At 36.5% G+C, this 13,529-nt stretch overlaps 6 protein-coding genes across 7 annotated transcripts; all 6 read right to left on the bottom strand.

Annotated features, from left to right (window-relative positions):
• On the bottom strand, nucleotides 613-3,613 carry LOC104741058 (probable polygalacturonase At1g80170). 2 transcript variants are annotated; one of them, XM_019235661.1, is made up of 9 exons: nucleotides 3,465-3,613; nucleotides 2,735-2,952; nucleotides 2,408-2,536; nucleotides 2,113-2,283; nucleotides 1,992-2,012; nucleotides 1,603-1,892; nucleotides 1,420-1,528; nucleotides 1,212-1,328; nucleotides 613-1,108 (listed from the first exon to the last, which is right to left on the bottom strand). In XM_019235661.1, exons 2-9 carry the CDS (start codon nucleotides 2,912-2,914, stop codon nucleotides 824-826), a joined length of 1,302 nt encoding a protein of 433 aa, XP_019091206.1. In that variant the 5' UTR covers nucleotides 2,915-2,952; nucleotides 3,465-3,613; the 3' UTR covers nucleotides 613-823. The 2 variants fall into 2 exon arrangements, with proteins under 2 accessions (XP_019091206.1, XP_010460133.1); XM_010461831.2 differs by lacking the exon at nucleotides 3,465-3,613 and having other exon boundaries at nucleotides 2,735-3,076.
• On the bottom strand, nucleotides 3,648-4,484 carry LOC109128668 (pentatricopeptide repeat-containing protein At1g74600, chloroplastic-like). Its single transcript, XM_019235493.1, has one exon. It carries the CDS (start codon nucleotides 4,482-4,484, stop codon nucleotides 3,648-3,650), a length of 837 nt encoding a protein of 278 aa, XP_019091038.1.
• On the bottom strand, nucleotides 4,413-5,857 carry LOC104741059 (pentatricopeptide repeat-containing protein At5g27110). Its single transcript, XM_019235663.1, is given in 2 exon segments — nucleotides 4,413-4,531; nucleotides 4,533-5,857. Coding segments are annotated over 2 exon segments (1,134 nt in total). The 5' UTR covers nucleotides 5,643-5,857; the 3' UTR covers nucleotides 4,413-4,507.
• On the bottom strand, nucleotides 6,045-7,572 carry LOC104741057 (pyrrolidone-carboxylate peptidase; the record flags this gene model as incomplete). Its single annotated transcript, XM_010461830.2, is given in 4 exon segments — nucleotides 6,045-6,521; nucleotides 6,615-6,662; nucleotides 6,756-6,860; nucleotides 7,322-7,572. Coding segments are annotated over 4 exon segments (644 nt in total), but the record flags the coding sequence as incomplete, so codon positions are not given.
• LOC104741056 (axial regulator YABBY 4) lies at nucleotides 9,060-10,980 on the bottom strand. The gene is made up of 7 exons (XM_010461828.2): nucleotides 10,822-10,980; nucleotides 10,605-10,742; nucleotides 10,349-10,502; nucleotides 10,208-10,256; nucleotides 10,015-10,090; nucleotides 9,787-9,885; nucleotides 9,060-9,465 (listed from the first exon to the last, which is right to left on the bottom strand). Exons 1-7 carry the CDS (start codon nucleotides 10,921-10,923, stop codon nucleotides 9,385-9,387), a joined length of 699 nt encoding a protein of 232 aa, XP_010460130.1. The 5' UTR covers nucleotides 10,924-10,980; the 3' UTR covers nucleotides 9,060-9,384.
• LOC104741055 (ubiquitin-40S ribosomal protein S27a-1-like) lies at nucleotides 12,895-13,523 on the bottom strand. The gene has a single exon (XM_010461825.2). The coding sequence runs from the start codon at nucleotides 13,516-13,518 to the stop codon at nucleotides 13,048-13,050; it is 471 nt and encodes a 156-aa protein (XP_010460127.1). The 5' UTR covers nucleotides 13,519-13,523; the 3' UTR covers nucleotides 12,895-13,047.

Raw genomic sequence — 13,529 nt, 5'->3', positions numbered from 1 at the left:
TGGTCACAATAATTTGCAATAAGTTGGAGTCTCTTGGAGATGGGATGATGAAGATGAACATTATTTGATTTAAATGGTAAACAAAATCATTATTCTCGCACGTCTTTAGATTCCCGGGTCCATGTACCATATAGAGTTGGTTATTTCGTTGGTTTAAGGAATTCATTTCTCTTTTTTGCATTCTTCTGTATATGGACAAAACCAAATTTACCTTGTACAAAAATCTATATACCATGTAAAAGAAACAAAAAAAAAGAAAGAAATATTATCATATACATTACCATTTAAAAATTGGTTATTTCATTTCACATTACAAAGCAAATTGCAAGCTAAGACTAGATCTTTAGGTGATGTAGTTGTTGAGTTGTTATTGAAAGAGTAAATAAATGGGTTGGCATTGCCATTGGTCCTTGATGTTTACAGCTACAGGTTTCGCACGTGCCAAACATATCAAAACAATTCAATCATTCAAGCAATTGCGACCTTTGGTGTCTCCATGTGCCTCTCTCTAATCCTAAAGTCAAATTTTTTTTGTTACCCTTTTCCTATTTTCATAATGGTGTGGGGAGTAACTACCACCAATACAATCACACACACAAAAAATGTGAAACCTTCACAACCAAAAGTTAACGCATTTGTATAAAAAATTAAAGATTGGAAACATGTGATACAAAAGGTGGAGAAATGCTGTTAAGACTTAAGAACAACCAAACTTATGGTTGATTATAATAAAAGTGGAAAATAAAATTCTTGTTTACTATATCATATGCTTCAGAAAACTATTTTACATATCATCCCTCACTAACAGCAACACTTGAGAACATCAGAGCTCGTCATGGCCAGTCTCTGACTTGTAACTTTGGTCCAAGCCCTTGTCGTCGTGCGAGTAGAGACAATCTGCGGACGGATGAATCACTCCATACCCAAAACCTTCAGCTGAGTTACAGTACGCTTCAACTTGACCGTCTTTGCCTTCAAGATTCACATCGTTGAGGACAATGTGACTGCAAGGGACTGTGTCGCTGCACGCAAATTTGATGGCTTTCGGACTGTTGGTCGTCCCCGTTATGTTCCGGTACATTATCTGGCTGATTTTAACCGCTGAGGTCTGCATTTATAACAAGAAGGAAAGAAATAGATATAAGTTTTCATCTTTGTATTGATAGAAGAATAATCACAATCACGAGGTTGTAGTGCTATTGTAAGGTAACCTGATTTTGACATGTTGTTGGAGAATCGCAGTAGAACTGATCAATGAGTATCGGGTTTGCAACATCTTGCATGTCTACGTTTGCAAATCGAATACCCTGAACGTAACCAGAACCTCCCTGTTTCGAAAGAGAAACAGTGAAATAAAATTGCTGTTGATCAAGCCAAATCAAAGTTTATTAAAGACCGAATGTTTATTTTTGTTTTTACCTGATATGTTTTAATTCTGAGTCCATTAGTTGTCCCTCTTAACAAGGCAGTTTCCAACACTACTTGTGTTACAATGCCTGTTGTGTTATCCTTTCCAAGACTTCCAATGCTGCAAGAAATCCCGAATAAAGTTATATTTGATTTGTAACAAGATGTTATCTAGAAATTTGATGATGTACGTACCTGATTCCATGTCCAGGTCCACAATAGATGTTCTTCATCTTTATATTCGAGCTCGCATTTACAATGGAGACACAATCATCCCCTGTGCCGATTTTACAGTCTTGAAGGATAACATTGGTAGATCCAGTGATATGGATTCCATCAGTGTTGGGACTATCTCCTGGAGAAGAGACCATAACTTTGGAGACTCGAACTGAACTTGACCTTGCAATGATGAAATTCATCTGCTGACTGTTCTGGATCGTCAAGCCACTTACTTTCACACCTGAACTGGATTCTATAGTTAACGCCTGCAGTCAGAAACACAAAACATACTGTTGAACCAAACAAAACAAGCAGAGACATTTGTCAGGAGAAACTGGTAAATAACGAAGGCAATGGTTTCTTACCGTTGGTGCACTTTTGCAAGGCTGTAAGAGAGAAAGAAAGATGAGTAAGATTCTATTCGAAAACTCAGACATTTGGTTTTTAATTTAAAAGAAAGCTAAATTTGGGTATAAAGGATTTTACGTTAGACTTGTTTTTCTTGCAAGAAGCAGCCCACCATTTGCTCCCAGAACCATCTATAACTCCTTTCCCTTGGAAAGTGACCCCTTTGAGTTTTGAAAATTCGAGCCAAATTCTTTGGAACTTTGAGTCCCAATTGCTTGGCTCATCTGGTGCCACTATTGTTCCGTCAATCTGTAAACAAAAACAAGTCTCTGAATTATATAAGACATACTTGTATATATATATAATAATGGTCTAGTTTCTGTTTCACTGCTGAAGACAACAAAAATAGAAGACTTATAATGTCAAACTTAACCTGAATGATCAACTTTTGTTTACATGGACCAGTGAACTTTGTTGCATTTACTAAATACCGCCGTCCTTCTGGAACCAGAAACACGGATTTTGGTGTATCACAAGCCTTACTCCATGCGCTTATGAATGCCTGATTTAAGAAGAGTTTTGACAGATCAGTTGAGCAAAAATATTGAATTAAACCACGCAAAATCAATATGTTAAGTCCACAATGCACACCATTTCAAGTTTGGATATATGTTTTATTCCAGACATAGAACAAATGGCGTTTTAGGTATCTAGACAACCTTTCATTTTCATGGAATAAGCAAAATGATCGCAAATGTACCTGAGTATCATCAGAAACTCCATCTCCAGTTGCACCAAATGTATCCACATTCACCAGAGTCTTACCAGAACTTCGGCTTGTGAATGACGGCAAATCAAAGAGCTTTGTATCATCATCATCATCTAGCAGTACATCAAAGTTCTCAAGCTCCTCAAGGATGTCGAGATCGGCGTACACCATTTCCCCTGCAGCTCCATAAGCAGTAACCAGTAATAGACCTAGAAGGGAAAGAATGACGAGCTTATCCATCATATGCCTCAATCAAAATGCCAAGAGAAGATTCCTTATTGATTTTTAAAATCCAGTGCCCACTAATGAGATTTCTTTGCTAGAGATGATTGGTTGTGGGTTGAATTTATATGCAGAGTAATTAGTGAAGTTTGTGGGGTTTATTGGCTTGGCTTAAAAGTACATGAAGATAAGGCCTTGTTTTTCTATATATCTATGCTTAAAGCACAAGTCATATGCTTTTTTACTTCTTTGCTTTACTCCAAAACCTCTATACAAAACCTTCGTGGTCAACTTGTTCTTGATAAAAATGTTGGTCCCATGAGATCTAAAATAAAACAAAACGAGAAAGAAGGCCCTGAAGATCTCTCAACTTTATAAACTCAAGATGCTATTTTAAGAATTTTAGAGATGATGTGGTATTGAAGAACGAAGAACAGACAATCTATACTATATTAAAAAAAAACAAAAGTAGAAGTGTCAATGAGTTTGTTGTACCAACCTGGCAAATAAAGAACCTCAGCCTCCTGTGTTGTCTTTGTAGAGTGTCAATCATGTGTTATGGCTTCAAGCAAAAGAATCCATTTCAGATATCTAGAAAAAAAGGTGTGAACTTTGCAATTGGATTCGTTCTTCTTTTTCATGTAGCTGAAGAAAAAGAACACTGTCTTGCAAGTTCGGGTTATCAGCTTTTCAGAATGACTGAACTATAACCGATCTCCCTCATGAGCTCTCGTGAAGCAGCGATCTCTCTTATTTGTCTGGAGATTTCAAAGTTACCCATCTCAAAGTAAAATTTTGAAACTTGGATGTAAACAGCAAAATCCTCGGGTTCAAGATCCATCAAGACTTCCGCTGCTCTTCTTCCAATTGATTCGTTTCTATGAATCCTGCAGCTCTGCAGTAATGAGCTCCACGCGATGCAGTCTGCATCTCCACGTGCCTGACGAAGCAGCCTTTCGGCTTTTTCCACCAAACCAGCACGCCCTAGCAAATCCACCATGCACGCATAGAGTTTTCTTCCTGGAGAAATTCCATACTTTGTTTCCAATGAGTCGAAAATCAGCTCCCCTTCTTCAACAAGCCCAGAATGACTGCAACCTGATAGTACAGACAAGATTGTAACTTCGTCTGGTATGAGACTCTTTTGATCCATTTCTCTCAGCACCTCAAGACACTCTCTTCCCATACCGTTTCTAGCATAGCCATTGATGATCGAAGTCCAGCAGAAGATGTTAGGTGACTCAAGCTCCATAAACACCTTCCGAGATACTTCATTCTGACCGCTCTTTGAATACGCATCAATTAGAGAGCACGAGACTGCAACATCAGATGCATAACCGGTTTTGACAGACCAGCAATGTATAAGCTCGCAGCTATGTAAATTTGCTGGCACAGAGAGTGCTAAAGCCTTAAGAACAGTAGAGAGAGTGACTTCGTCGATTCCAGTTCCTTCATCAATCATCAAACCAAACATCTCAAAAATATCTTTAGTGATGCCACAGTACATCAGAGAAGTCATCAACGAGTTACAGCACTCCAAACTCAAGCAAGGCAAACTCTGGTAAACCAACACAGAACTGTCAATGTCATTGCATTTTCCATACATGTCAATCAAAGCAGACTGGACATAAAGACTTCGAACATCAAAACCCATTTTTAGAACATAGCAATGGATCTGCTTCCCGGATTGAATATCACTGTTTCTGCTACAGAAATTCAGAAATGACATGAATGACCGTATCGAAGGTCTCTTCCCCCAAAACTGCATCTTGCTAAACAAATCAAGAGAATCAAGCACAGAACCATAATCTGCACAGATAGAAACAATCGAGTTCCATGATATTACATCCTCTTCTGGGACAACATTGAATGATTTCATAGAATCGAACAAATCGCCACAAGCAGAGTAAAAATCCACAAGTGCATTAGCCACAAATATATTAGAAATGTCCCATCCAGATTTAATCACTTGGGAATGCAATTGCTTCCCTTCATATAACAACCGATCATTAGAGCAAGCACGGATCATATAACAATAAGTTAACCCATTCTCAATTACACCTTCAAGTTCCATCCTTTGAAACACACCAAACAATCGCTTTGGATCTCCACTCTCGCAAAAACATCTCAACAGCAAATTACAAACTGCTAAATTTCTCTCAGGCATTTCATCAAACAGCTTCAATGCAACATCAACAAGCCGCAAAGACGCATAAAGACCAACAATTGCAGATCTAACAAACAAATTACATCCAAACCCAAGCGAAATCACCCTACAATGAACTTGAGTTCCTTCTCTACAGAACAATTCATCACTACACACACTGAGAACCGAAGGAAACGTGGAAGCACTCTCTCTAAGACCACAAGAGACCAGCTCCGCATAGAGTTCAATAGCTTTTAAAGAACACCCGTTTCGACTATACCCAGAAATAAGAAGATTATAAGTAACAACATCTCTTACAGACATTTCATCGAACACTTCGTGTGCAGATATCAAGTTTCCGGATTTGATCAATCCATCAATTTTACGGTTATGGGTGTAGACGACGTCGCTAGGGTTTAATTCAAGAAACGAACTAAACTCCAAACGAGGCATTGCAATAAGCGGACACAAATGCTGAGCTAACGTCGTCGTTGTTCTTCTAAGAAAGTATAAAGCTCGTCCCCCTCGCATGTCTCCGACACTTTGAATGAAGATTAAAATACAAAAGTATAAAGAAAATAATCTCTCTACAAGCCGTAGTTCGCATTTGTATCAGAGCTTAGAAAACAAAAATTGAATGCGTTCTTGCTCCTTGCACCGCAAGTATCATTGTCTTCACAAGAAACCGGCTTATTATACAAAAGCCTGGGCACTCGGACCGAACTGAACTGCCGAACCAAACCAAACCGAACACAGGTTAGGTCAATTTCGTTTGGTTTCGGTTTTAAAACAATACTGCAATTCAATAGGAAGGAAGCAAGGAAAACTCAGAAACCGGTTCGGTTCAGACCCACCCAACCGAAATTACAAAAAATGTTACTTTAAACCGGAATTACTAAGATGAACCGAAATGTAGCAAATTTAACCAAATTATATAACATAAAAATCCAAGCTTTCACACTTTTTTTCAAATAAGAGATCCATTTTTATTACAGAAGAAGATCACAAAGACTCTTTGAGAGCCAAAAGCAATCGTCTTTGTTTTATCGCCAAACCATCCAAACAAAAGAACACAAAGAAGCTTCGTAGAGAGAGAGAGACAAATGGAGATCATATACATAGAGATACTTACAATATTTGGCATTTTTTTAGTGGAATATATAATAAACACTAGCAAGTAGCTGCAGTTGCCTCCAAGAGAGAAGCCACAAACTGCATTTGAGTATCTTCATCGATTTTGGAGAAGAGAGGAACGTGAACGAACAGAGACTTGTGTCCTTTTTGCTCTGCGAACCTCAGTGAGTGATAGTACACGTAGTTGCAAACAAAACGTCCGGCGTCGTCTGATTGAACAACTTCAAAGCCTTTCTTCTTTAATAACTCGAAAATGGCCTCTGTCGAGCATGAAGTCTTCAAGATACCAAAAAAAAAACACATTCATATCCAATTAGAATGTCTATAAATTATTGGTGGAAGAATGTATATATATATATATATATATACCTCTTTTGCCTTTGAAATGCTTCCATCTTCAACAGCTATAGGTAGATGCTGTGTAAAGAAACGTTAAAGAGAAACGCAATTAGTGTCTTTCTTGGATTGCTATTGAAGTGAAATTTATATGTTTATGTCGTCGCGTTTTACCTGTGGTTGCCATCCCAATTCATCAGGACAACGGAAATGAGCTTCGTTCACTGCTTGTCTTTCAATGGCAAATTTAGTTGCTCCGCTATTTACCCCTAGATGAACCTATTAAGAAGCACCAGGATCGAGAGAAAAGTTTTGTTTATCGATCTTTCAACCATCAGAAGAACACTCAAATCACAAGAAGAAAACAAGCCTTTTTTTTTCTTTTTCTCAAAGTTACAAGTTCTTACAAAACATTAACTAGCTAAAGCCTTAACAGCCAAATCAAATAAAACATCAACAGTCTTAAGACCATAGTTTGTCTCACACAGTCCATAACCAAGCGCACTAGTCAAATCAAAAACAGAGCAAACCTCCCAAAGAGATAACTCTCTTTACCTCGGTTAAGAAGAAAAGAGCACAAAAACTCAAAATCCAATTGCAAGAAGAAAATCTAAATCCTAGTTAGACTTGGACTTAAGCTATCAGTCTAAGTCTAACCAAAAAAACAGAAAACAAAACTGATTACCACAAGAAACAGATGAAGAAATGATAACATTAAGAAATGAGTAAAAGAGACTTACCCAGACAACAGTTCCATTGATGTTCTTACCATCAACAGAGACAACACTAGACTCCAAAACCTCATAAAGCTTAGATTTTGCACCATCCCCAGCAGTATCAAGAACAGTGCAGCTACCAAGACTCAACCCAGAAGGCAACCCTCGCTTCTCAACATAAGATTTCAGATTAGTAGCAATCTTCTCAGTAGGATTCTCAGAAACCCCAAGAAATTTCTTGAACCCAGTCACATGAATCGTAATTGCTTTTGGTCCTTCGGAACCCATCCTCCACCTTCATATTATATAACCACATATACAGTAAAATCAAAAGTTACAAATCAATTCATCAGTTCTCAATGAAATATTATCGATTACACACACATAAGCGGATAAGAGTTTGACCCAGTTAGTGAATTGATGATTAAAGATCGGATCTTTGTTTGTTTCTTACCTGAATTTTTTCTAAAAATTGCGATTGAAAGAAGAAAAAAAAAAAAAAAAATCGAGTTTTTATGGTTTGTGTTTTGACTTTTTTTGGATTGAGGAAACAAAACTGAGTTTTGGTTTCTTTGTTGTGGCGAGAAGAATGATAGGATATAGATGAGATAGTTTTCGCGGTGGACTATATTATAAACAAACCACTGGTTTTGAATTTATTTACGGGAAAATGCCACTACGAGGTTTGTAACCGGAGAATAGAAACGTCTCCGACACCGTCTGAGGTCAGTCGATGACAGTGAAGGATGATGACGTGGCGTGTTTTTATTGGGAGATATGATTTTTTTTTTTTAAATAAAGGTGTTTTTTTTAAGAATGAGGTTGTTGAGAGCCGCGCGGTGCCAACGAAACACAGGTAGATTTACTATATTACCCCTGTAATCAGATTGTGAAAACGTGCACAAAATACCTACTACTATTATTTAAACTCCATTTGTTAATATAATTCTTTTTTATATTGAAATAATATAAAAAGAAAGTAGTTGTGAGTTGTGACTTCAAAACTCAAAAGTAAACAACTATATTACTCTATTTTAGAAAATAATAACCTATACTTTTTTTATATAAAAAAAATAAGTTAGAGAATTAACCATTTTTTTAATTGTATAGTTATGAAGAAAAAAAGTAATCAATATTCAACATATTTCAAATACACAACGAAAGATCATTTTAGCTTAAAGTACCTCCAAAGGCTGTTATTGAAAAGAAAAATAAACCTTGGGTATATGTATACACAAGTACTCACTAATCACTATCATCTGTTTTTGACATCATATATACTCACTAATTTACTAGCTAGTATCATCTTAATATGGGTCAAATGGTTGCGATGGGAATAGTAAATACATGTATATATATGAAAAAAATTTATCAAGTGTTTAAGGTTAAGACACCAATATAATATGTTCTGAAATGCTACATATATTAATCTGATTCGATTATTTTTAATGTACTATTCCTAAATCCCAATTGGGGACAATATATACATTAACGAGTTTTCTTATGTGACAAGTTTAACCATGGTTTTTTCAATTCGTGCATTGCAGTCAGTGTACTTGCAAAAATGAGACGTTTGTTTTGGTCGGTTCAACTACTCAATTAAGATTGCCGTATAGTATACAAGATAGATCGGACTTGGGTATTTTTTATTTAAGAAATAGCATTTTCAAGCTACATAAAAACATTAAGCAAAGCCAAGATTCTCAAGAAGTATAGTACTCCAAAACATGGAATGTCTCAATGTTATACATGGAATGTCAAAACATATTCACGAATAAGTCATGAATGCAAAAGTAGTACGTAGGATTTGGTATATAGAGTCAATGTCTTAATAAATTAAGAGTTCAAAGTTGAGAAGTACGAAATCACTGAACAAACGCTCATTCCCAAGACTGTTCTCGAAACAGTACACAAATCCTACGTACGTTTCAGATTCTTCTTCTTCTCTCTCTCTCTCTCCAACAACAGAAACCCGAAAGCAACATAATTAATCAAACCCTAGAAGAAAATGGTCACGGTCACATTTTCATACGCAATTATTAATTATTTAATCTTCTTGTTAAAGTTCATCATAAGCCAAGTTGTTATTACTCAAATGGAGATTTCCCCCAAATGGAATGCCTCTGAGCCTTTCTCTCTCGGAACCCATTATTGCTTTCTTCATGGTCCTGCATCCCAAACATTTCAACAATTAATTGGTATATTAATTGAAAAGTATACATATTCAGCTCCAATGCTTTAATTAGTTGAATGGGTTTCTATAAAAGTAAACTGTGTGCAGTGTAAGCTTCAATACTATATAAAGGATCTAGCTCATAAATTTCACACATTGTAGTAGTTGAGAATCAATGATAGTCTCACTACCCCCTCTCCTTGACTTCACTCTTATAATCATCAGTAAATAATTACTTTAGCTAGGGTTCTGAATTTTTTTACTGAAAGTGATGCTATTTGTCAAGGATAAAACATAGATAGTTTACTGAAATTACCTCGAGAGCATTGAATGGTGGTATTGCATTGTTATCTTCCTCACAAAAACAATGATCTGAAGTAGCTCTCTTGTTGTTCACTGGAGGGAAATGTGCCCACTACAACATCCCCAAATCAAAGAAATTTGAAATCACAAAATGTTATAAGCTAGCTAGATTGCTTTAAAAGATAACTAAAATTAAGATGGAAACTAAATTAGGGTTAATCTTGTAGATTGCTTTAAGTACATTTTTAGCAGCTAGGCTGAAAGCTTCCTTGTGAGCCATGCTTGGATTCTGAGCCTTTAACCTCCTGATCTCTTCCCTACTCCAATTCAACACCAAAAGGGAAACCAATTAGCTCAAAAGCTTGTTAAAATTTTGTAAAAAAACACATACACATGTAATTATATATGTGAAGGTGAGTTGATTGATTTCTTACTTGATGAAGCAATTGTATGCTGAAGGAGCTCTTTGTCGTTTCTCAGGTGCTGTGTACACAAACTCAAAAAACACTGATCAAAAGCCGAAAAATCACAATACCAAAATTTTAAATTGAATGTATAACCAAACAAACGTATACGTTTATTGACAACTTGGTAAACACGAGACACGTCTTCATCTTCATTGTCTGAAGATGAAACCAAAGTCGTTGGACTGTTCTCCTTCTCCTGAGAATTCACCTTCAATGCTTCTTCTTCCACACCATCTGTTGCCGCGACCTCCTCTTTTCCCGCCTGCACACATATACATATATATAATCATGAACTGTAGATTGATCAAATATGTACACTATAGATGCATGTGTTTGTCTATATATGTATAGATGTAATGGGAACCTCATCGAGATTTGACAGAGAAGCTAGGAGATGGAGAGGAATGAAGGAAGCCTTCATCAAATTGACAGAGAGAAGGCTTGTGCAGTGTCCACATCTCACAGTCACAACCATAGATAGGCTTGTGTACGGTACACTCACCTGGAACACATATATATTCATCAAATTTCATAATCATAAACATAAAGAGAAGGAGGGAGAGCAGAAGTTAAAGGTATACCAGCAAAATAGTGGTGCAAAAACCACACTGGACATGGCAAATCTGCCCCGGCAGATCAAAAAGATGGTTGAGTGTTGTCGTCATGTTGGGGATTTTTGTCATAGAGAGAGACAGAGAGAGAGTATGTGTGTGTGTGTACGATGAATGATAGGAGATATATGTATGTGTGTGGGTGAATGTGTATATATAGATAGAGAGATAGGTATTTTATACATCATTAATGTAAAATACATAATGAAATATTTCATGTTGAATGCTTTGGTTATATGTTAAAATGCACAACTCAATTCATCTTATGTGTGTCACTATCTCACTTCTTATAATTGGAATCTTCATCGTCTCGATGAGCTGTAAGCAGTAAATGATTCTCATTCTTTCTATTAATCACATTCCTAACTCCTTAATAGTAGTAGTATTAAACTACAATTTCTTCTCTAAAAAAATGATGTATATAATATCTTGTTGATGATGGAGTTCTAGAGACCATTTACTTGAGTTTGCTTTAACTAAGATCCGGTTCCCGTTATATAAGTGCATTAGTGTCACACTCACAAAGTCACACACCGCATACATATGAAAATTATACATATACGTTATGAGAGTTTACCATTAGAAGAGAGATTTTGTTGTCCAAAGTACATTTTAAACACACACATATAAGCTCCCTTAGCTTGAAAACCATTTTACATTCCTTCTGTTTATATGTTCATTTTCTATATATACCGTGCAAGAGATCATAGATGAATTATTGTAAGTTTTGTAACATTGTTTGAACAATTGATAGAATAAGAAAAATAAAATAAAAAACAATGGTGAAAATGTAGTGTTAAAATGAACTATTTAAAAATTGGAAACCCGCGTTGCACAAAAGTTGAGAGACAGTAGATCGAAGAGAGACCATTTAATAAATGATGTGGTGTGGTTTGGTTTGCAAGTTAGAAAGAAAAAAACAAGTGAGGTTGAGAAAGAAATGCCTCTTTGTCTCTCATGTGTAGTTGTCTCTTTAAATGGGAGTTATTGAATCTCTCACAAACTCAACAGTCTTTGGAGTTTTAGGTTGAAGTGAGAGTGAAAATGAAAGTGCAGTGAGTTGAGACTAGTGCGGGTGTTTCTAGGAGACTCATCACTTTTAGTAACTCGGAATCTTAGGATTTTATCTTTCTTCTCTCACAATTTTGCTAACTGTTTTTTTGACCATTTTACCCAAACTCTTCTCACTCTCTCAATCTTTCTTCAAGTTTCAGTGCTCTCTCTCTCACTCTCTGTCATGTTATTTCTACTGTCCCTCTCTTTATTGCTCTCTCTGTCTCACTTACTCTCATCTCCTATATTGTGTTCAACCACAAGAAAAAGACTTTACACAATTTCCTACCCACTTGTGTAATTTGTGTGTGTGGAGAATCCAATGCAATTACCCAAGCCCAGACTGAACATTTTTGACCCATTTTGAATTTTTTATTGAGCTCACACTTTAATCAGCCAAAACACAGAGTCAATAATTTCGATCTCAAGTCCTTTGATGTGTGGTGTACATTTGAGAGGTTTGGATGAGATTTCACAAAACATGTTGATATTGAAAGTCTGAAAGAGATGAGGATTTTTGGTTTAACGTTCTTCTTCCCCATATAAACTTAACATTTCTAACTTCTACCAAACTCAAACTTTAACATGACAACTTAATAAAAAGAGAAAATCTTTTGACTAAACACAAAATGATTGATAGGTCCAAATCTCACTATAACTAAACCTTAGAAGAGAAGCTTTGAAATCAAGATAAAACGTTCCAAGAGAATCTAAAACCGATCTTTTAAGCAAACAAGTTATCAGAGCCAACAACAACCAAAAGTTAAAGACATTTGTGCAATGATATGATTAGAATCAACTGTGATTATTCAACAGACACTAAATCAATACACCACACCACTCGGAATCAACTTTCATTGCAAATAGCAAAAATCAATCCAAAGCTAAAGCTACGTTTTGAACAAGACGATCAAGCAACACACTGATTCATCACAGCATCCTAATTCTACAACGACAATTCACCATTTCAAGATCAATCAGAAGTGAGAACATTTCTAATCAAAGATAATATAAATGTATTGATGCAACGATTTTAAAGTATCCTCAAAAGAGCAAACCCATCTCAAATATCTGAAGTAAAACATATCCAATCTAAATTCCCAAAAAAAAAACAAAAAAAAGACAAAACATAACATAACCTAATCACTCTTCATCAGGCGTCTTGAACACGTAAGTAGTCCCACACTTGCCACAGTAATGCCTATCGAAATGACTCGCCATGAACGTACCAGGACCACAACTAACAGAAGGACACTCTTTCCTCAGCCTCTGAACCTTACCACTCCCATCAACCCTGTAAAACTGCAGAACCGCCAGCTTCACCTTCTTGTGCACGTGCTTGATCTTCTTTGGCTTCGTGTACGTCTTCTTCTTCCTCTTCTTCGCACCTCCCCTCAGACGCAGCACCAAATGAAGCGTCGACTCTTTCTGGATGTTGTAATCGGCTAGCGTTCTCCCGTCTTCCAGCTGTTTCCCGGCAAAGATCAGACGCTGCTGATCCGGTGGGATCCCTTCCTTGTCTTGGATCTTCGCTTTCACATTGTCGATCGTGTCTGATGACTCAACCTCTAGTGTTATCGTCTTCCCCGTTAGGGTTTTCACAAAGATCTGCATTTTTTTTTTTT

The sequence above is a fragment of the Camelina sativa genome, chromosome 14 (genome assembly GCF_000633955.1).
Source record: "Camelina sativa cultivar DH55 chromosome 14, Cs, whole genome shotgun sequence".
Taxonomy (NCBI): Eukaryota; Viridiplantae; Streptophyta; class Magnoliopsida; order Brassicales; family Brassicaceae; genus Camelina; species Camelina sativa.
This window is presented reverse-complemented; position numbering and strand designations above follow the sequence as displayed.